The following is a 22,791-nucleotide window of genomic DNA, read 5'->3' on the forward strand; positions in this document are numbered from 1 at the left end:
ATGAGATATTTTTGAAATATTACAGTTATTTTTTCACAGCTCATTTTAGTTGAACTATGGTAGACTGAGCAGTTAGGCTCTTTTTGTTGGAAAACCTTGTATAGATGTTCTGATTCTTTTTTCTGATGTTCAGAATTGCTGCAATGAGTTTGTGCATTGGAAACAGCTTCTCTTATGGGAGCTTATGTTGTTACTTTGGTACCAGTAGTGAAGCACTTGGTTGATGTGGGTAACCATCCTAAATAAACCAAAGCACCCAACACTTAAGTACTCAGTAAGCCTTCATGGTATACTAGTTTCAGTATACATCTTCTTCACTGTTCTTCAAATATTTTTCCAATGCCCTCTTTTTTCTTCTTTAATCATCTCCTATTCTTGAAATATTCCACACCCACATATTTTCCTTGATAAGCAGAGTCTGTCAACATCTCTGGAGGGGGATGAAGGGTTTTTGACAGTTTTTGGTCTTATCCATAGCTTTTAGTTCTTCTTGAGCCCAATCCACTATTACAGCTATGTACATAATGATTGGAATTGTCTGGATATTGTCTTGATGGTATTTCCTCGACTGAGCTTCATTCATAAGATCTTAATTCTTTTGATGTATTCACTTCTAATCTTCTTGTTGACTTCAGCATCCTTGGTATTGTCAGTTTCAAGAATGATCATGTATTTATAGTTATCATCTTCATCCAGACTTTTGATTTTATTTCCGAGGGCTTCTTGATTCCTTTGGTTTTCAGTATTTTTCCCTATTTAATGGTGATCATGCCACATTTGTTCAGTCCAAACTCCATTGCAATATCATGGCTGTATATATTGGACAGTGTGGAGCAGTGATAATATTTCAGATGGTGTTTTCCCATATAGCTTCAGATCATCCATGTAAATCCATCTGTCTGTCTGTCTGTCTGTCTGTCTATCTATTTAATCTATCTATCTATCTATCTATCTATCTATCTATCTATCTATCTATCTATCTATCTATCTATCTATCTATCTATCTATCTGCGTTGAAAGGCATCTTGCAGGTCCAATTGTCTTTTGAATGTGTTGAGTGATGGGCGTTCACAACCTCCACTGGCAGGCCATTCCACTGGTTGATCGCTCTCACCACCTGAAAGTTCTTCCTTATTTTCAGGTTGAATCTCTCCTTGGTCAGTTTCCATCCATTGCTCCTGGTCTGGCCCTCTGGTGTCCTGGAAAATAGACCCCCCCCTCTTCTCTGTGGCAACCCCTCAAATATCTGTATACTGCTATCATGTCCACTCTGCCCCTCCTTTTTGCTAGACTAGCCATGCCCAGTTCCAGCAGCCTCTCTTTGTATGTCTTGGTTTCCAGTCCCCTTATCATTCGCGTTGCTCTTTTCTGTACTTTCTCTAGAGTTTCAATGTCCTTTTTGTAGTGGTCTGATCAAAATTGAATGCAGTACTCTAGGTGTGGTCTGACTAGGGCATGAGATAGGAACAACCTGGCAGATGTTTTTGATTTTTCATAGCACAGCCTGAGTTATTCAAGGTGATTAACGGAGGAATCAGTGCAATGACAGACAGTAGAGGTGATAGCAAGTCTCCTTGAAAGGTTCCTTTTTTGATATTAACCTCTCCAAATCTACCACCATTCATCAGTGTCTTCCATTGTGCCCCGGATCTTTGCACAAAACTTCTGATATGTCTCCTGACGTCTGTTATTAATCCTTACTACATTCAGGTTGGTCTTCCTTCTTTTGCAGTTTTCCAGAATCATCTTTTCAATTAGGAGTTGGTGTTTTGTTCCTCTGCTGTTTGAATGGTTTCCTTTCTAGTCAGGTAGAAATATTTTTTTTTCCAAATAGGTGCTGTTGAACTCCATCAGGTACAACATTAGAGAAAGCTGCTGTGGCCTAGAGGTGGAGCTCTTGCCTCACAGGCAGGAGGTTATGAGTTCGAAGCAAAGTAGAGGCAGATGTACGGTCTCCTGCTTGGGCAGGAGGTTGGACTAGATGACCTGCAAGGTTCCTTCCAACTTTGTTAATATGTTAAGTTAGCAATTTGAAAGTTGTTGGTAAGCAGGTAATTGGCCTGTAGTTGTCTGCTACTATCCTTTCTTCTGGATCTTTCATTATAGGTAGGTTTTGCCACTCTTCAATCTCACCTCCTTGCAATATGTTATTAATTGTTTGTTAAGGAATAAATGTAGACAGGTCAAATGTGTCAATCAAACTCCAAGCAATTCATCTTCACTTGATGCTGACCATTTATTGATCATCCTTCCTTCCCCTCCCACCTCAATTTCTGCTATTATTGTAAGTTTTCATTTCAGCTTCTTTTTTTATTCTTATTCACCTTCTTTAACCAAGCTGCACTCATGCTGTATTTTTTGGGATTATCGCCTATCTATGCCCAAAACTGCACTGCTTCATCCTTGCTAGGTTTTCAATTCAGTGCAGCTTCTCCATTGATAGATTGTTAGAAATGTTTTTCATTGGATTCAAATTGAAGATTCTGTCCATAATTTGCAATTTGAGCTTTTTTTATCTGCTGATGTTCTTGGCTATAGCTGTTATCTGCTGCTTTATTACTGTATTACTTCCAATGTTTCCTTGATCTTCTTTGTTTCTAGGTGTTATTTTTTGATCAGGTATTATTTCATCTTCCTGTTCTTCAATTCTTTTCTTTCATCTGTTTTGGATTACTTGCATATGATATCAGTTTGCTGATCTTATTTTCCAACCTGATCTTCTATTTTGATGGCTGCCTTGTTTGATTTTGTATTCCAGGGATTCAATTATAACTACAGCTGTACTGTGGATTAGTTGGTTCATTTCTTGCAGTGAGCTGTTGCTTACCATATGTATTTGATAATACAGTATGAAAGAACAATGCAAATAAATATAATGAGCATCCACAGTATTGGAATGTTTCATTATTAAGCATTTGCAGTTACTCTGGCTACACAGTTCTGCATTTAAAATAGAAGCTTTGCTATGTTCGCTACCTTTAGAGCTGAAAATGTATCAATATTTGGTTAAAAAAAATCATTCGAAATTGCACTTGTTCATAGCTTTTTACATTTCCCATATCCATATTCTCAAGAAATGTCACATTCTGCAAAACTCTGATCTTCAAATAATTTTTTTAAAGCAAAGTGGGAATCAAAACAATTTCAATATTTGCAAAGGCCCAAAGAAAATGGTTATCCCAAGCATCCACAACTCTCTTGGAATATAAAGCTTTGAGATGCAGATAAATTTCATGGGCATTTCATGGATCATTAAGATTAGACTGGGGCTCAAATGCTAGCCTAATCCCTCTTTCAGTGTGAACATTCATGTATTGTTTTCTGCTTCTTCAACTGAATTTCTAGAAATTCATTTCCAGGTGTTTAGTCTTGAGTATGACAAAGTAGAGGCTACTCTAAGACACTGATATAATAGGCTTTTTTTTGGGGGGGGGGGGGTTAGATAAGCTTTATATCTGTCCACTTCACTGAAGTGACACTGGGCCGTACAAATATTAAAAACACCCATCTAAGGTAAATTATATCTGTCAGGTATCAATGAATCAATGAAGGTATTAATGAAGGAAATTACATTTCTTGACAGAACTAATAAGTGGAAAAGATTTGCATGCAGATGTTGTGGGTGTTCCAACACTGGATGTTTTTAAAGAAGAGATTGGACAACCATTGTTGGAAATGGTATAGGTCTTTTGCACTAAAAGCTTATGCTAGCTTTTTATTTGGAACCTTCAATCCTTATTCTATTATTTTTGTGCTGTTCTTTTAGAAGTTGCTCTTTGTTTCAATTCTACTTTAGTTAGAGGGCTTTGTTCTTTCTGAAGCAGAAGAGAGGGTGCAATATTCAATACAGTATTCGTGCTGGCTTCATCTACTGCCAAATCTTCCCAGTTTTTCTCAACAGACTGAGTTCTCTCAAGGTTTTGATTTTCTTTTTCCTAGGTAGACTTTTGCAGTTCTTCCAATTCTGTTTCTGTGAATATTTTATTTCATATTATAAATCAACATTGATTTGTCCCTTCTACTATTTCTGATTTTGGTAGTTCTTCTTTCAAAGAGCTAGTGCATTGGTTTTAAAAATATTCTTCGTGTTGGATGTGATCGGCAACTTCTTTATTTTCAAATTTCTATATTTGCAATGGGTAAATACCTTTCCTTCCAGTAGTTCTGCAGCTGCTGGCCCCCAGTTGCTCAACCAATAATTCTGAGTCCTATAGCCTATTTTCCACCAGATGTCCAGGAACTCCAACATCTAGTGTAGTCCTTGTTGGCCTGGATGACCACCAAGGTGGTATGCCTTTTTGTAAATTATGTCTCCATATTTTTAATGGGAGAGACACTCCTCATCTGACTGCCAAGAATTTTGGGCCATATCTCCAATATGGTTGAACCTCTGGTATAGCTCTCATCTCCCTCAGAGCACATCAGTTCCACAACCACATCAAGGTAGTTCCTCATTGGGGGTTTATTATGGTTCATCACACAGTTAGCCAGATGTTCAGACTTGATTTGACATTTTTATCCATTATTATGTTATTATTCTTATCCACCTCATGTACTACTGTTACTACCATTAATAATAATATTACCATTAACTGTTTCTACGGTAGTACTTTATTTTGATTTTCTTATTTTTTGTTAAAGAATTATAAGAAGCTCTGCTATTTATTCCTTTAATGTGAACAGAACTAACACCACTGAAGTGTATGTCATATTGCACAGATAAGATGTTTCCTACAATAATCTATTGGTGGTCTACAGTTTGTGATCTTCAGCATATGCAGCCCAACACAGACAAAGATGAACACTCGGAACACAGTAACAGCTCAAAAGTACCATGGCTTGTGAACATCTATGGCAATGGCAGGAGATGCCAAGGAGTTATCCTGAGCAGTTGGTGGGTCTTGACGGCAGCCAACTGCTTCCTACTGATGTGAGTAATGAGTAATCAGTTTTCTAGGAATGACTGGCATATGGGAAAATATAATACCAAACAATTTCCAGATTATGGGAAAGTCCTACCACCAGAATCATCTTCCTTGATTAGTTCATGCTATGTATGTCTTGTAGGAATCCGAGCCAAGTAGAGTTGACTGGATCTCATGGGCGTTTCTCCACCAATACAGTGAGCCAATTTCTGCTACATCGGGGCTTCAGTGCTTGGAATACAGCACCCAATAATGACCTGGGACTGATCTTGCTTGGTCAACCAGCTGATTTAAGAAGGCAAGACATGTGGCCTGCTTGTATCCCCAAAGAACAAAAACCTTATGACATAACAGAGGAATGCAGGATATTGGAACAAAGTAACAATGGTGAGTTTGGGAGCATTCCATTTGGGTTTTTGGATGTCAAAAAAATTGTATTGGGATCAATATCAATGAAGATATTTGTACTTGTGGCATTAATTTAAAAAACCAGCTAACTAATGGCAGAATTTATTTATTTATTTGTTCAATTTTTATGCCGCCCTTCTCCTTAGACTCAGTGTGGCTTACAACATGTTAGCAATAGCACTGTTTAATAGAGCCAGCATATTGCCCCACAATCCGGGTCCTCATTTTACCCACCTCAGAAGGATGGAAGGCTGAGTCAACCTTGAGCCTGGGATGAGATCTGAACCACTGACCTACAGATCTACAGTCAGCTTCAGTGGTCTGCAGTACAGCACTCTACCTGCTGCGCTACCCTGGCTCAGTGCATTTGGCAAAGAATTATTGGATAAACATGGCAGCTAGTATTTGATATATGATCAATATTATTTTTAGGGAATGATTTATCCTTGCTGCTTTTAAAATACAGTATTTGAAAATTTGGGCAAAACCCAGAAAAGAGGATAAGCAGCTTTTCCAGAATTTGATAATTTAAAAAATAATAAGAGTACCGTACCAATATTTAAAGTATAATATTGCACACGTATAGTCATAAACATATTAAGAGAATTGCAGGAAACCTTGACATAGCATAACAGTTCAGATAGCTAAGGTTTTTTTCTCTCTCTCTAGAAACCACGAAGTTGTTTTTAAAGATAACCATTGTGGAGAGTCTAAATGTCTTGGAGTGTTCTAAGCACTGGCTTGGATCTACAAATGAAGGGAACTTGTGTGTTGAAAGAAAAAATCCTCCTAAGCATGTAGATTGCAAGGTAACCTATATAAATGGATTTGGAGTCAGATCTGTGGATGAAGAAATTTTTTATTATGCTTTTCTTGACCATTTTAACTCATTAATGTGATGGTCATTGAAATAATGACCTTCCCAAGGCCTTCTTATTTATCTACACAATTAAAACCTGAATGCTACTGTGTCAAAGCAGGGGCATAGCCTTTTCAATCTGTTTCAAAAGAATTTATGTGCTTTTAGTGTTTTAATATTCTGAAGCTGTGTGGAATAATTCGGATTTGCTAATCAAGAAAATATTTTTAGAACTCATTGGATGTGTCAGAAGCCTGTTATGTTGGCTGAGCCCCTCCCTGTTATAACAGTGTGATTATAAATATTAGCTGCATAGCCAATCCACCAGCACAAAATCACCAATGCAAGTATTTAAGGCTCTTTTTGAGTTGCCTAGTTGATTTTCATGCCTTCTTTCCTCTTCTACTGCAGGTGCCTGTAGGTACTCCAGTGGTGTGCAGTGACCCAGGTACATCAGATTGGGAAGTGATGGGCATTGTGAGCCAGAGTTTGCACAATTGTTCTGGTCCGATTTTGGCTGCCCAGGTTTTAACCCACCTAAAATGGCTAAAGCAAGAGCGATCCCTAGAAAATCCTCTTCAGCAAGAATTGCCTTCAGCTATTCCAGAGATCATATCCCAAACAATGAACAAGACACTTTCAGCAACTCAGCAAGTATCAACAGCAGCCCCAATTTCTCAAACTATTATGTCACTACCAGTGGCCAATTATGTATCTCTTACAAAACTCCACAATGACGAAACATCTACATCATCAAGGCAGATCCTTCCCCAAACTGAAAAGCCTGAGAATGTAAAAGCCAGAACTGAACAGACATCACCTGTAATAACTTTTGTCACCCAAGGGACCTCTACAACAAATACAAAAGTATCATCTGAACTCTCTGCCAAACTTAGAGAGCTTTCATCGGCATTAGCTACAAAAGGACGGCAGTCTCAATCTGTGGTCTCTTCCACAATCAAAGAAGCCAATGGAAAATCTTTCACCAAAAAGCTGTTACCTTTCACAGCTAAACCAAGTTCTGTCACACAAACAATATTGCTACCTAACCCTTTGCCATCTTCAGAGTCCACTCCTACAGAGCTTCCACCATCTACTACTCAAACAGATATCAATGAAGGTTTACCCGTTCATCTTGGGAAAGTTGCCAAGGTACCATAGTTGCCAGGGAGCAAACAGGAGGTTCCATTTCTGGCATGAATTGCCCCACCCAGCATAGCCACAGCCCCCCCATCTTCATTTCTGAGTAGGCGGCTCTGAAACTGAGTGCAGCGAGGTGGCGCAGAATTACTTTGATCAGGAGAATCCCCACAAAAATGAGGGGGGAACCAGGAAGGGGTAATGAAGGTAATGGACGTCCAGGAACATACACATCACAGGACTTCAGTCTAATCATTTATTTCTTTTTGTTATCTTTTTCTTTTCTTTCTCTAATGGGTTTAAAATAAAATGTTTCTAGCACAATGGCTTAGCCATTCTTTCTGTGAAAGAAAGTTACCGTACCAATATGAACGAACCAATAACATTCAAAAGGAACTGTGGACAGGAAACTATTCCAAGTCAACAGAACAATTTTTGAAGAATATCAGTCATGTGCACATACTATATTTAAAGGAATGGGTATCATTCAAAATTAAATATTGAGGGAATTAAATAACCAGCACATAACAAAGGCAACTACTGCATATAATGATGAACATTCTGAGAATTCTAACAAGTTAATGTATAAATTGCATAGTGCATTATTTAATAGTAATGATAAGATTTGCTTTGGAAATAAATGTAGAAAATATGGTTTATTATTTTTATGGTCAAATGTCTAAATTACAGACGGGGAACTGAATTTTTCTTAGAACATTTCCAGATATGGATCAAGTAATAGATATTGAGGACCATTTTGAATTCTGGAGGGTGGGGCGGGGGTCACATATATTATTCAATGCAGCTGTTTATTTTTTTGTTCTATGCCTTTTTCCCCCCAGTTGGAAAATCCACTGGAATTTAGTCATTTGGTAGACCAAGTTCAGATAAGGCAGATATGATTGTTGACTTTCAGGCTGGACTGCAGCAGATTTAAACACATGCACACACACACACCAAAAAAAATATATATATAAAACATAAACTAATACAAACTAATATAAAATAAAATGGAAAGAAAGAAAAATCAAAGAGAAGTGCAAGAAAGAAAAAAGTAAAGTAACAATAGAAAATAAAAAATTATAAATTATAATATAAATTTCTTACTCTAAGATTACAGGCTCATTTCAGTTCTGTACATTTTATACCCCTTTTGACTAATTTGGGCTTGGCTATTCACTTTATATGCCATGATTAAAAGAGCTTTCTACAGAAAGCTTTGGACAAGATGCCAGCCAATGCCATGTCGTAAAGAAGCTGAATGCTACCTAGATGAATGCAGTGACCCTGGTTTTTAACTGCAGTTCGTATGTGGCATCATTAAAAATCTTGTAATTTGCTTAATTTGGATTTTTAAAAGAATTATTTAGATGTCATGTTCACAATCACATACGTGGTACCTAATCTTTATACATTTTAATAAATTTTTTAATGCACTTTAAGCTTTGTCTTTATGTTAATGGGGCATTTGTGCTCAGGTTCAATATCATGGATAACCTAGACTTCATGCAAACTCTACATTTGGTTTCAGTGTATTCTCCAAACCCGCAGTGTTAAACCTATGGCACATGTGCCAAGGTGGCACACACAGCCCCCTCTGTGGGAATCCATGCCGTCGCAAGTTGTTGTTCTGGTTTCCAGTGTGTGCATGTGCGCCAACCAGCTGGTCTTCACATGTGCTGAAGCACCGCATACCTGAAGACCAGCTGGCCAGCGGGCATGCATATTCACACCAACTACTTTGTATTTATTTATTTTCTTTTATTTATTTTATTTTTTGATTTTTTTTATGCCGCCCTTCTCCTTAGCCTCAGGGCGGCTTGCAACATGTCAGCAAAGGCACTTTTTAACAGAACCAGCATATCGCCCCGACAATCCAGGTTCTCATTTTACCCACCTCGGAAGCATGGAAGGCTGAGTCAACCTTGAGCCGATTATGAGATTTGAACCGCTGACCTGCAGATCTACAGTCAGCTTTAGTGGCCTGCCGTACAGCACTCTACCCACTGCACCACCTCGCTTTAGGCTTCTGGTGCACGTGCACACGCATTCTGTTTGGGCACTCGGTGCCAAAAAGGTTCACCATCACTGTTTGTGCCTTTGTGATAAGTCTCTTTTTGTCAGTTCCAGAAAGAAGTTGAGATTTAATTAAGGCAGAGAGAGGCAGGATAGTTGTATTTTGGAAGAATGTAATTTAAATTAAGAATATTCTGCAGGCCTGTGAAGCCCACTGGAGCATTGAAATGATATCTCCAAGACAGGCAAAAGTGAAATAATTAACTTTTTTTTTTCATTTGGGAATAGAGTTTGGAGAGAAATGATGCATTTTTATTAGGAAAATGCCATTAAAATCAGATGCTTGCTGCCAGATTTCAATAGTATGATCTTTGGTGACTCTAGAGCCTGCCAAAATAAGTGGGGCTATTGATTACCCATCCTTGGGCTCAGGTTTGAAAATATAGCTGTTCTGAGAAAATAGTCTGTTCTTCCATTTGGAGCACTGTATCTTCCATCATTCCTTTTATGGTTCAAGTATTCAAGGGGGGGAATCTGTTTTTCTGGTTTTTCCTGTAATAAACTCATATCTTCCACTATCTGATATATCAAAAAACCTTATGGCAAAATCTTGAAAATCCAGAAATTGCACAAAAGTTTGAAGGAATTAGTTTGTAAACTTTTAGGTGAAAAAATGAAAAAAAATATATTCACCACAGCTATGGATGATACAACACTTAGAACAAACAAGTGAGAAAGGAATGGCTGAAAACATTGGCTGAAGATTGTGAACTGAATAGCAAGACATATGACAGTGAAGATAATCAAAGAACTGGAAGCTAAGTACTGTAAAGAAAGATTGAAGGAACTGGCATGTTTAGTCTTGAAGAAAAATTATTGATTACACTCTTCAAATTTCTGAAAGGATGTCCCAGAGACAATCCAGACCTGTTTTCTTTTCTAGCAAAGTGTTGGACACAGAGCAATGGATTTCAGGTTTATAAAATCAAATTCTGATTGAATTTGACAGCAGAACCAGAGGGGAATCTGAGTAACTGAGAAACTTTAATATGAACTTCACTGAGGAGGAGAAGGTTAGACTCCTTGTAATTATTTGATTCTGTGATCCTAGGCTTTGTTTTGTTTTTTTCAATTCAAGGTGACATGTAAGAATACCTGAATATTATTATACACAACAATATTATAATATCACACAAAATTTCAAGGTAAATTATGTACAACTAGGAATATTATTTATTTATTTATTGAATTTGTATGCCGCCCCTCTCCGAGGACTCGGAGTGGCTCACAGCATATCAAAAGAACATAGCAAATACAGTACATCTAAAAGTCCAATTAATATGACTAAAAGACTTAAAAAGCTCCAATATAGTTTAAAAACATTTGTCACCATTCACTCCACAAACATACTAAGACACTAATTGGTCATGGGGTCTAGGATCCAATGGCTCCAGGCCTGGCGGCATAAATAGGTCTTTAAACTTTTACGGAAGGCAAGGAGGGTGGGGACAGTGCGAATCTCCAGGGGGGGAGCTGATTCCAGAGGGCTGGGCCCCCCACGGAGAAGGCTCTTCCCCTAGGCCCCGCCAACTGACATTGTCTGGTTGACGGGACCCTGAGGAAGCCAACTCCGTGGGACCTGACCGGGCGCTGGGCAGAAGGCAGTCTTGGAGATAATCTAGCCCGATGCCATGTAGGGCTTTGTAGGTCATAACCAGTACTTTGAATTGGGTCTGGAAACTAATTGGCAGCCAATGCAGTCCATGGACTGATGGTGAAATATGGGTATGCCTTGGGAGACCTATAACCGCTCGCGCGGCTGCATTTTGGACGATTTGAAGTTTCCGAATACTCTTGAAAGGTAGCCCCATGTAGAGAGCATTGCAGTAGTCGAACCTCAAGATGATAAGGGTATGAGTGACTGTGAGCAAAGACTCCCTATCCAAATAGAGCCGCAACTGGTGTACCATGCGAACCTGGGCAAACACCTCCCTCATCACAGCCAAAATATGGTGTTCTAAAGTCAGCTGTGGATCGAGGAGGATGCCCAAGTTGTGGACCCTCTCTGAGGGGGTCAGTAACTCCCCACCCCAGTGTAATGGATGGACAGATGGACACGTCCTTGGGAGGCAGTACCCCCAGCCACTCCGTCTTGTCAGGGTTGAGTTTGAGCCTGTTGACATCCGTCCAGACCCTGACAGCCTCCAGACACCGGCACATTACTTCCATCGCTTCAATGAGTGGACACAGGGTGGAGATGTATAGCTGAGTATCATCAGCATACTGGTGGTAACTCACCCTGTGCCCTTGGATGATCTCACCCAGCAGTTTCATGTAGATATTAAACAGCAGGAAGGAGAGGACCGACCCCTGAGGAACCCCACAAGGGAGGGACGTAGGAGTCGATCTAATAATTGTGGATGATCATTTTTATGATGATGCAGCAGTTGAAGGAAATACCAACATCTCCCAGCTTTTGTCTCTTTTTCTTCAAAACAGGCTACGCTTAATCTATGTACTGCAATAGACCTGACCTGAATGATTGTTAACAGAGGTGGCTCCATTATGTGGAAATGAAATACAGAGGAGAAACATTAGACTTTGTCAAGGATAACCAAGACTGGGGAGGGCGGCAAGAAAACATTGAACAAATATGAGAGGCATCCGGAATCCTTACTCTCAGTGAAAGTGCTTGAAGGCACAAGGAAATGATTTTCCAGTGATGAGAAAAAGATACAAAGGGCTTTCCTGTTATTTTTACCTTTGTGACCATTTTTGCTTTTAAATTAGGAATTGAATGATTCACCCAGACAGACTTGCAAAATACTCTTGGTCTTGCATTGAAGTTATGATGCCTTTTTGGAGTTTGGTTCCCATTAAAAGTATATTTGATCCACCAAGAAGGAGCATATTGTAACCTAAATTATTACTTATGCTAATGTATAACTATAGGAAATATTTTATTCAATCTACTCTATTATTACTGTAGTCCACTTTGTTCGTTGTTCTCTTTTGGCTGACCACTTTGGGAGCATAGAACAAACACAGTTGGCCTAGGGTGGCCAATTTATTTATTTATTTATTTATTTATTTATTTATTCATTCATTTAATTTTTATGCTGCCCTTCTCCTTAGACTCAGGGTGGCTTACAACATGTTAGCAATAGCACTTTTTAACAGAGCCAGCATATTGCTCCCACAATCCGGGTCCTCATTTTACCCACCTCAGAAGGATGGAAGGCCGAGTCAACCTTGAGCCGGGGATGAGATTTGAACCGCTGACCTGCAGATCTAGCAGTTAGCTTTAGTGGCCTGCAGTACAGCACTCTACCTGCTGCGCCACCTCGGCTCATCTGAAATGTTATTCTGAGGAAGCCGTGCCATCTCTGTCTCTACTCTGGTCTTCACATGTGCCAAAGCACCGCATATCTGAAGACCAGCTGGCCAGTTGCCAAATCTGCCCTGTTTATCTAATTTTCTATCAAAAATAACATTCTTGATCAGAGCAATAAAACTATCATTGTAGAAAGAGATTATTTAAAGTCATCTGAGTGTTGTCTGGTTATCTGGTTGATTGCTTTATTGATTTACCAGTAGGTCTATGCTTTATTGATTTACCGGTAGGTTTATTATTAACTTTGAATGCTTCCTGCTGGTGAAATAGCAGGTTGATTACAATGATTAAAATATACTGATTTAGAAACATTAATAAAAACAATCCACTGTGAAAACGGAATCTGTTAATTTCTTAATTATACTGTATTATTCTTTGGGAAGAAGAAAAAAATTCTCACTAGTTTCTTGAAGAATAAAATGATATGTACTACTGAACTACAAGAGACCTGCTATTCTGGACGGAGAAGGCAACTGCTAAGAATTCCATTCTCTGGATTCCACTCTACTAATGTCTACCAGGGAAGACGACAGGTGGCGCATCTATGCAGGGTGGGCAGATTCTAAGGGATACATCAAAAGATTTAGAGAGATTAAAAGATTCATTCCCATAATGCATAAAAATGTTTGAAAGTTGGAGGCCCAAAGCTCTGTAAACAGAACAGAATGAAATGGTTCAATTCCCTATATATTTTATTTATATTTATTTATTTATTCGATTTATTCAATTTATTTGATTTATTTATTCGATTTATTTATTTATTTGATTTTTTTTTTTTATGCCGCCCTTCTCCTTAGACTCAGGGCGGCTTACAACATGTTAGCAATAGCATTTTTTTTAACAGAGCCAGCATATTTTCTTAAAAATAGAAGTGAGACTATTATAGACTGCCAAAATGCTGTTTAGTTATAGCAAGTGAGCTATAATTTTCCAGCAACCAGAATTACACTGGAGAACACTAAGAGATCAGCTGCTTGAGAAAAAGCTAAAGTTATCCTAATTAAGAGGATCTTGAGTATCCCAATTAGGAAATGTGTATGATAGCATTTAAACTTAAGGTATATACCGCTTCATGCTTTTACAGCCCTCTCTAAGCAGTTTACAGAATCAGCATATTGCCCCCAACAATCTGGGTCCTCATTTTACCCACCTCGGAAGGATGGAAGGCTGAGTCAACCTTCAGCAGGTGGTGAGACAACATAGTTTTGTTGTCTCACATGGAGAAAAACTATGACAACATAGTTTTTCTCCCTGTGAGATGTAAAGTACCTCCCCCCCCCCCCCCCCAAAAAAAAATGTATGCTTACAATGGGAAGACAAGTCTGGTTCACAAATCAAAATTTTATTGAAGAAAAATTGAAAAAGCGATTGCAAACGTGGGCTCTTAGACCCTTCCCAATGGATTGAGTCCAAAGAGCGCAAAAACGGTCTTCAGGACAGGTTATACATTTTATACCCCATGCCTCAGAATCCCTCCCAACTCCTCTTGGTTCTTCTAAGTTATTTACTCTCTAAAAGGTCATCTTGACATTTCCTATCTTATACCATATTTTTGTTTATTTTTAATTTTTACCTTGGGCGGATGTTCCTTTCTTGCTGAGAGTGGCCTTGCCTAAGAGGTAGGTTCCTCTCTCCAAGGGAGCATTAATACATTGTCTCTACTGATTACAATTTATGATAAATTTTTAATGGTAGGAAACAACAAAGTTTCACCCCTAAGTGTTACATTTTCTACATTTTTATAAAAGTAATTTTTCATTTGCTTCTTTCACCTCCATGTTCCTCAACAGGTACTTACTCTGACGCTCAACCTACTTCTTCAATGAATTACCCTTGTGTGATTAAAACCCCAAGGCAAAAATTATTTGCACACATACAGGGAAATAAATCCTATGATGCTCCAGGCAAATAAAAACCGACAGTGGCCAAACGGGATCACCTAATGTGGCAAAGGTATTTTTGGGATGCTCTTCCTCTAAAGTAGTGGTTCTGAACCTGGGAGTCGGGACCCCTTTGGGTGTTGAAGGAACATTTCACAGGGGTCGCCTAAGGCCATGGGAAAAGACAAATTTCCCATAGTGTTAGGAACTAAAGCTTCTATTCTGGCGCCTTGGAACATATTTTTACAATCTGAGGCATTTACAGTGGGGTGTCCTGCTAACCCTTTTGCCAATCAGCTTAAAGCTCTATTGGAAGAATTGGCGCTAGACTTATGGTTGGGGATCACCACAACATGAGGGACTGTATTAAGGGGCGCAGCATTAGAAAGGTTGAGAACCACTGCTCTAAAGGAAAGCCCTCTGTCCCCAACAGCTTGCTTAGAATCTCAAATTTCCTCTTTCTGAGTTTACAGCACCAGGACAAGTCTACAACTGAACATTTGGGGGAAACGCTTTTATTTATTTCTTTATTTGTTTGTTTATTGATTGATTGATTGATTGGATTTGTATGCTGCCCCTCTCCGGAGACTTATGATATTAGGCCATTCTGTGGGTGCCCACTCCAATAAGCTTTCTTGTTGAAGAAGCAGCCAGATCTTTTCCCTCAACACTGTCAAACTATTTACTAAGTCTGTACTGCTATTAATCTTCTCATCCTTCTCATCACCCATCTCCTCCCACAAATGACTGTATGACTCTAACTTTGTTGCTTGTATCCTTACAATTTATATTGACTGGTTCCTAATATGATTGGATTGTTTATTTGTACCCAGACTATCATTAAGTGTTGTACATCATAATTCTTGACAAATATACCTTTTCTTTTATGTACACTGAGAGCATATGCACCAAAGAAAAATTCTATGTGTGTCCAATCACACTTGGCCATTAAAAAAATCTATTCTATCCTATCCCTTACATGTTCCAACTCTAATATTCTATTCTATTCTATTCTATCCCTTACATGTTCCAACTCTAATATTCTATTCTATTCTATTGTATTCTATTCTATCCCTTACATGTTCCAACTCTAATATTCTATTCTATTGTATTCTATTCTATCCCTTACATGTTCCAACTCTAATATTCTATTCTATTTTATTCTATCCCTTACATGTTCCAACTCTAATATTCTATTCTATTTTATTCCTTGTATGTTCCAACTCTAATATTCTATTCTACTCCTTGTATGTTCCAACTCTAATATTCTCTTCTCTTCTATCTGGGGAAGGTTAGGCAGACTCGGGGCACACTTCAGAAGAGCGAGGGCGGGAAGAAAAAAGATCGGCGACACCAGGTAAAAAGCGGGGCGGGTTTCTGGGGGTTTCTCCGCCTTGAGGAGGCGGAGAACTAAACCTAAGAGAAATAAAGACGCCCGGCGGGAATGAGGGAGCGGGAGAACAAAGAGCCATCTCCACAGTCGGTTTTGCAAACGGAGCGCGAGTCGCACTGTGCGACCCTCCGCTCCGGCCACCGTCCTTTTGCAATCCAGGCCATGGGAGAAACTTTTCTACGCTGCCCGCTGCGCACTCCAGGCGGCCGGGTTTTGGTGTCCTTACTGCCGGGCGGCGAATTCCTGCTGGGCACTCCGGAGTTCGTAAGCCTGGCGAGCGGTGAGTCTCGCCGCTCTTTTCTCACATCCCCGAAGAGGGGGGAAGTTTGGATGGGTGGGCGCGCGTGCGCCCCCGGCATAGCCCTGATCTGTTAATGCGGGGTGGGCGGGTAGGTAGGTGGCCCCGGGAATGAGGGCGAGTGCCGATGGGCTCCTATCGGGGTCTTGGGTTAAGGGGGACACGGATCTCAACCCAAGCCCAGAGTTAGGAGCCTTTGGAAGGTGCCTTTTCCTTTGGACATGAGTTCTGCGTTTCCTTCTTTTTTCCACTTCCTCAAGGAGTCAGCCTTCCCGGCATCTTCAGAGATATTTGAACTACAACTCCCATCCCATTTTGGCTGGAGGGGAATTGTAGTTCAGTGAGTGTCTCCACTCTGGGGCTGTTATAAAAGCAACATAACTGAAGAGCACTTGGGAGGGAAAGTAGAAAGAGTGGCTCTGTCTTGTTCTAGCAAAGTTGTATTAGGCATAGATAGAGTTGAAATTACTTGGTGGCCTCTACTTACCCTCCTAATCCACAGCCCTAGCCAGGGGCTACAGAATTCTCATATTTGTGATTCTGTGCTTCTCAGTTGACCCAAAAATGGCTTTTTTTGGGGGGGTAGGTATGCCAGCCAATGAGAATAAATGCCAGATGTTTTATGCATCAAATCTCATTACAGTGTTCCCTCGATTTTCGTGAGTCCAAACTTTGCGAATAGCCTATACCATGTTTTTTCAAAAAATATTAATTAAAAAATACTTTGCAGGTTTTTTCTCTATACCACGGTCTTTCCCACCCGATAACATCATATGTCATCGCCAAACTAATAATTTTTGCAAATAAATAAAAAGATAATTATTACAGTATTGTTAATAAACAATTATGTTTATAAATATCAGGATCACTAAGTGTCTTATTAAATGGTGAGTACCAGTAATAATGGTGAGTAAATGGTTATTAAGGGAATGGGAAATGGCAATTTAGGGGTTTAAAGTGCTAAGGGATGGCTTGTGATACTGTCCATAGCCAAAAATGGTGTACAGTATTTACTTCCACATCTCTACTTCGTGGAAATTCGACTTTTGCGGGTGGTCTCGGAATGCATCCCCTGTGAAAATCGAGGGAACACTATATTGGCCAAAGTTATGGGACTGTAGGAGTTGCATTTAGAGCACCAGATGGCTCTGCTTCTCAGCTGGGTTTTGAACTTCATAATATCTCCTTCCCCCATATAACATACTGTTCCAGATGACTTTCCTGGATAAGACATCCTCTCCAGACTAACAAAATCATTCCCCCTCTCCATGCACCCAAAAGTGTGGGGATAGCTGACTTAGTCTTAAGGAAGTGTAGCAAAATGTATTGGGTGTCAACATGTACACTTTTATATACACTGAGAGCATATGCGCCAAAGACAAACTCCTTGTGTGTGCAATCACACTTGGCCAATACAGAATTCTATTCTATTTTATAGTCCTTTCCAATGTCCTTAGCCTGTGAGGGAGCAATACAGAATTCATTCTGTATTCATATCATGCTGAATGCAAATGGCTCTTCAAGGCTTCCATGCTACTTTAAATGTGCTTAACTGGAAGACTGAGAGACTGATCTTAGAAAGAGTTGCAGATACTGTTTTTTGGAATTACAATCCCTTTCTTCCATAGCCTTGAGCAGCCTGTGAGCCATCCCTTTTAATATGACCTTTATTTCTAAATTCCATAGTTGATCCAGTCAGTTCTGTTTTGGGTTTCCGTAGCTTATCAGTAACAGACAAGCTTGGGTACTACAATGATTACCCCCTGCAAGAGAAAGAATTCAGGAAGACTGTATGATTCACTTGCAAAGGATCGAGGCAGGGACTTTAGAAGGTGTCATAAAAAAAGTGATAATGGCAGTTGCAACAGTACAATCAAAATTCTGCCTCTTTTAAAAACATGTTACATATGCAATGCACATTAAAAAGCAAGCAAATCGTCAATTGCACCATTGCAGCTGCTCTTTTAATTTTTTTTACCATACCCAGATGCACAACAACAATGAGATCCAGCAGACCCTAGGGAGATGAATGCATCTGAATTATCTGCAGCATGGAAGTAGTTTCCTTGGATGTTTAACATGACAGGAAAAAAATTATATAAGGAAAATATTTGAAATCCATATTAGAATCTAACATCCAGAGTCAGGCAATGTCTTGTTACAACCAACTGAAACTGATACATACTCAGATTAAAAGCAAGAAAAGAAAAAATTAAGCAAGAAAAGAAAAAATTAAATTATGCCATTAGCCTATCAAGGTTTACATTTTAAAGTCCTTCTCAAAGATATTAATCAATATGTGGCTTTAATGACATCTAGCATTCAGGGAGAAAGAATAATGGTATGATACCTCCATCTCTGAAGACGTGAAGGCCATTGGTCCCAATTATTATCTCGCTTTGAGCACAGCACATAGGCTCCTGACCTAACACAAAGCAGAAATAAATCAATATATATATTTATATATAAATATATCTTTATCTATATCAATATCTATCTTTATCTATCTATCTATCTGTCTGTCTACCTATCGATCGATTGATATATCAATATATATATAACAATAAGACTAGTGAATATTTTTATTGGTGCATTTGACAAAAATAAATAATAACAATAAACAAACCAGGCCAAATAGTATAGAATTTCTTAGGAATTGTATTGAAGCTTTAAATGTTAATGAATCCAGAAATGTCCTTCAGAATTTAGAAAATTCAACTTTTTGAAGGCAGATGTGAATTAGAAAATGTTAGAGCATTTTTCTACTCACTTTGAGCAGTAACAAACAAAATGTAAAGTATCCCATTATGTTCCCCCAAGATGTTAATTCTTGGTATAGGTGGGAATTAATTGAATTGCAATTCGAACATTTGCCAGAAACGAAATTAGGGCAGGCTCCCACAAACTGGACATCTTTGCTTTTAATTGTCTTTTTGTTATAGTAAGGGGAAACTGGTATCCAACCCACTTCAACCTGTTTCCTCCTAGTTGGGAATCTGGACTAAAACAGGCCATTGACTGAGAGGAAGGGCAGCTTTAACTATGAATAGTTACATTAGCATTGTTAATTGTACCTGTTCCTAGCTAAGAACCCTGAAATGCTCAGTCTTGGTTAATATTTTTCCTAACTGAGCAGAAAAAAAAGGTAAAAATATCCACAGCTCTGAAATAGTTTCCTTCCTTCAGGTAATGATTATCTTGGCAGAAAATAGAGGGAATGTGAACTCTAAGGGGTGGGGGAATATGGATTGCTTTAGTGTTTGACGAAACACTGCCATTATGAGTAGACTTTGGTCTGAGCAACAACATCCTCACCTTAGCTCTGTCTCTGAATAAGCGCCTCTGTAATAAAGCAAGTCAGCCTGATCTTATAATGTTCAGTAAGGAGTAATTTAATTTCAGTGCCCCCCCCCCAGAGAAGAGGCTCTGCCCCAGCTTACATTTTATAGAAGAGTAAATCTGGTTGAGACATCTATGTGCAGAGGTGGGCTGCTAAGGTGGATCGGTGACGTGTGCTCACCCCCCGTGGCTCTGAGTGCTAGCGGGAACCAGTGCAATTATGCTACTGCACCTGGGCACGTAGCAAAATCGTGTCCATGCACAATTTTGCTAGCTGCCCAGGTGCAGTAGCGTAATTGCGCTGGACCCCGCTAGCACTCAGAGCCACAGGGGTGTGTATGAGCACACGTCACCTTTCCACCTTAGCAGCTCACCTCTGTCTATGTGTGTCACTATCTGCTTTCCCCCCACAATTCAGTAGATGCTTCTTTGTGGTCTTTTTCATTTCAGAGGAAGGAGGGAATAATAATACAGGTACTTAGGATTTTATATGGTATATTTAAAGCTTTCAGATGCCTTCCAAGCCATGGATGGCAGAACAAGGGAAGGTGGCCAGGTTTGCAGATTTTTTCCCTGCACCTTTGCAGCAGCCCTGTTCTCATGTAATAAGGAAAAATGCAAGGCAGTCTTTGTAAAAGTTGCCACTCCAGATTATTATAGACAGGCCAGTGCTAAGGGTCATCCCAACCTCCTGGCCCTAGTATTTCTCCACTTCTAGAGTAAAAAAAGACAGCCTTCCGTAATAAACAAAGATAATTTAGCATATCTAATGGGAAATAGCCAATTTTTCTCAGTATAACTGCCTTCTCGTCTCTAAAAAAAATTAGAAAATTTAATTTTTTAAAAAATTAGAATTTAATTTAATTTAATTTAATTTAATTTAATTTAATTTAATTTAATTTAATTTAATTTAATTTAATTTAATTTAATTTAATTTAATTTAATTTAATTTAATTTAATTTAATTTAATTTAATTTAATTTAATTTAATTTAATTTAATTTAATTTAATTTAATTTAATTTAATTTAATTTAATTTAATTTAATTTAATTCCAGTGGGACTTAGGGCAACTTACAACGAAAATAGAAAATACAATAAACAAGTCAAATTAGTAATAAGAACATTAAAAAAACGTTAAAAAACATTAAAAAACACACAAAAAATATAATAAATGAAAAAAGAATTAACCAATCAAATCCACAATTATACAGAACAGTTGCAGTCGGACGGCTTGGCCCCAAAGCCAGGTCTTCACAGCCTTTCGGAAGGAGAGTAGGGTGGGAGCAGTGCGGACATCGTGGGGAGAGTTGGTTCCATAACGTCGGGGCAGCCACAGAGAAGGCCCTCCCCCGGGTGGCCATCAACTTGCATTGTTCAATCGACTGGCACATGGAGGAGGCCAGCTCTCTGTGATCTGATTGGTCTCTGGAAGATATATGGCAGGAGACGGTCTTGTAGATAGAAATGCCCTGTCTCCTTCATTTCATTTATTAGATTTGTATGCCGTCCCTCTCCGTAGACTTGGGGTGGCCTCTCCACTTAACCCCCTCCACTTTTAACAAAATGATATTAAATGGATGAGGAAGTTTGTTTAGCATCAAAAGAGATATATAAGGCTGGACTGAAGTTAACCTGAACTTAAGGATGGGGAAAAAAATCAATGTTACCAGTACATTATAATCTAATTTTATGTGGAGATGTTTGATTATTTCAGAGAGTTCTTGGAAACTTCAACGTGTAGCTCTTGAAACGTATGATTTTTACTTTTTTCCATTCATTTCTATACTTTTTAAATGCTAAGCAATGGAAAGAGCAAAAATCATGGTTAATATAATATCTTTTATTGAGAGGTACCTTTTAGATCATCATGTGCGCGCGCGCACACACACACACTTTTTAATGCAGAAATCTAAATTAAAATAACTTGGAGGACCCTTTGAAGAGTGCTTAAATGAAGCATTCCCAATTCTTTCTATTTGATCTCCATAGTATTTAATTTTCTAGCCTCCGAATCATCCTCATTGTTCTCTCAGGTTCTAGTCCTGCCACCCAGAACTGGACATAGTACTCAAGAATGGATCCACTAACATAGAATAAAGTAGAATTTATGTGATTCAAAAATATACCGTTTTTGATGCAGCCTAAAACTTTGATAATCTTTTTTGCAACTATGTGATGCTGAGCACTCGTGTTATTTGCAGTCAATTACTTATTTGCAGTCAATTATCATTTCAATTGCTTTTGCACTAGTATTATTATCAAGCGTGGGTATTTGATTTCTAGTTCTCATAACCTTGTATTTGAATTGTGATATTTGATTATTTTATGGTGTTCTGGAAAATTCTTTATTTGAATAATTGTGTCTTCAAATGAAATGAAATGTCTACAGATCCTAAGAACATAGAAGATGGAGTAAGACAGTAGAGAATTGGATCATTAAAGGGGAAAAAATATTCATAGTTCATTGGAGGGGAGAAATATGAGAAAGAGGCTCAGGGCAATTCCACTTTAATCATGCTAGGTGCAAGTTGATCTGAAGAATTGCTGTAGGATACTTTCAAGATTGTATTGTATGATCCTAATAGCAATAAAGCTCATTCCAGAAATCCAAGGAGTTTTCATTTCCAGAACTTGCCAACTTCAAAAGACTTGACATCAAATGAAAAAAGGTAGACAAAGAAAATATTGATTCTGACGTTAGAAAAATGGGATATGATTAGAGTAGGTAATACCTCTTTAAGGAAAGTTCAAATTTTATTTGTGGCAGTAGTTTGCTCCTTGCTGGAAAAAACACATTATTTTAGGACATTTGCAATTTGTATTTGCATTTGTGCCAAGCAGTAACTAATACCTATTCTTAGACAAGAATCATTTAAGGGTGTTCTATCTATTTTCTCTAAATAGCCTCAAACTTTGCATGACCATCTTTCTGAATTTATTATTCCCTTCCAAGCTCCAACACTGTACCTCTTTAAAGAGCCCTACAAGTTCTATGAGATCCATAGATCACAACTATAAGATTTTGCCATCCTTCTCACAGATGCTCTAGCCTGTAATCAGCAGATTACATATCTGCCAGTAGTGGTATTAGAGCAGTGCTTCTCAATTGTTTTCTGACATTTCACATCCCCCCAACTCT

The 22,791-nt window shown here is 38.6% G+C and overlaps 2 protein-coding genes across 2 annotated transcripts in view; both read left to right on the forward strand.

The window, feature by feature from the left end:
* The first annotated feature begins 4,430 nt into the window (after positions 1 to 4,430).
* Positions 4,431 to 7,437, forward strand: LOC139158792 (serine protease 52-like). The gene is made up of 5 exons (XM_070736129.1): positions 4,431 to 4,443; positions 4,759 to 4,930; positions 5,068 to 5,312; positions 6,003 to 6,142; positions 6,604 to 7,437. Exons 2-5 carry the CDS (start codon positions 4,776 to 4,778, stop codon positions 7,351 to 7,353), a joined length of 1,290 nt encoding a protein of 429 aa, XP_070592230.1. The 5' UTR covers positions 4,431 to 4,443; positions 4,759 to 4,775; the 3' UTR covers positions 7,354 to 7,437.
* An 8,627-nt stretch (positions 7,438 to 16,064) lies between these two features.
* The window catches only part of LOC139161821 (ceramide kinase-like), a 36,370-nt gene continuing 29,643 nt past the window's right edge, over positions 16,065 to 22,791 (forward strand). Inside the window, 1 exon segment of the mRNA XM_070741443.1 lies at positions 16,065 to 16,295. Coding sequence (XP_070597544.1) covers positions 16,067 to 16,295 — 229 coding nt within the window. The 5' untranslated portion in view covers positions 16,065 to 16,066.

The sequence above is a fragment of the Erythrolamprus reginae genome, chromosome 2, assembly GCF_031021105.1.
Source record: "Erythrolamprus reginae isolate rEryReg1 chromosome 2, rEryReg1.hap1, whole genome shotgun sequence".
Lineage (NCBI taxonomy): Eukaryota > Metazoa > Chordata > Lepidosauria > Squamata > Dipsadidae > Erythrolamprus > Erythrolamprus reginae.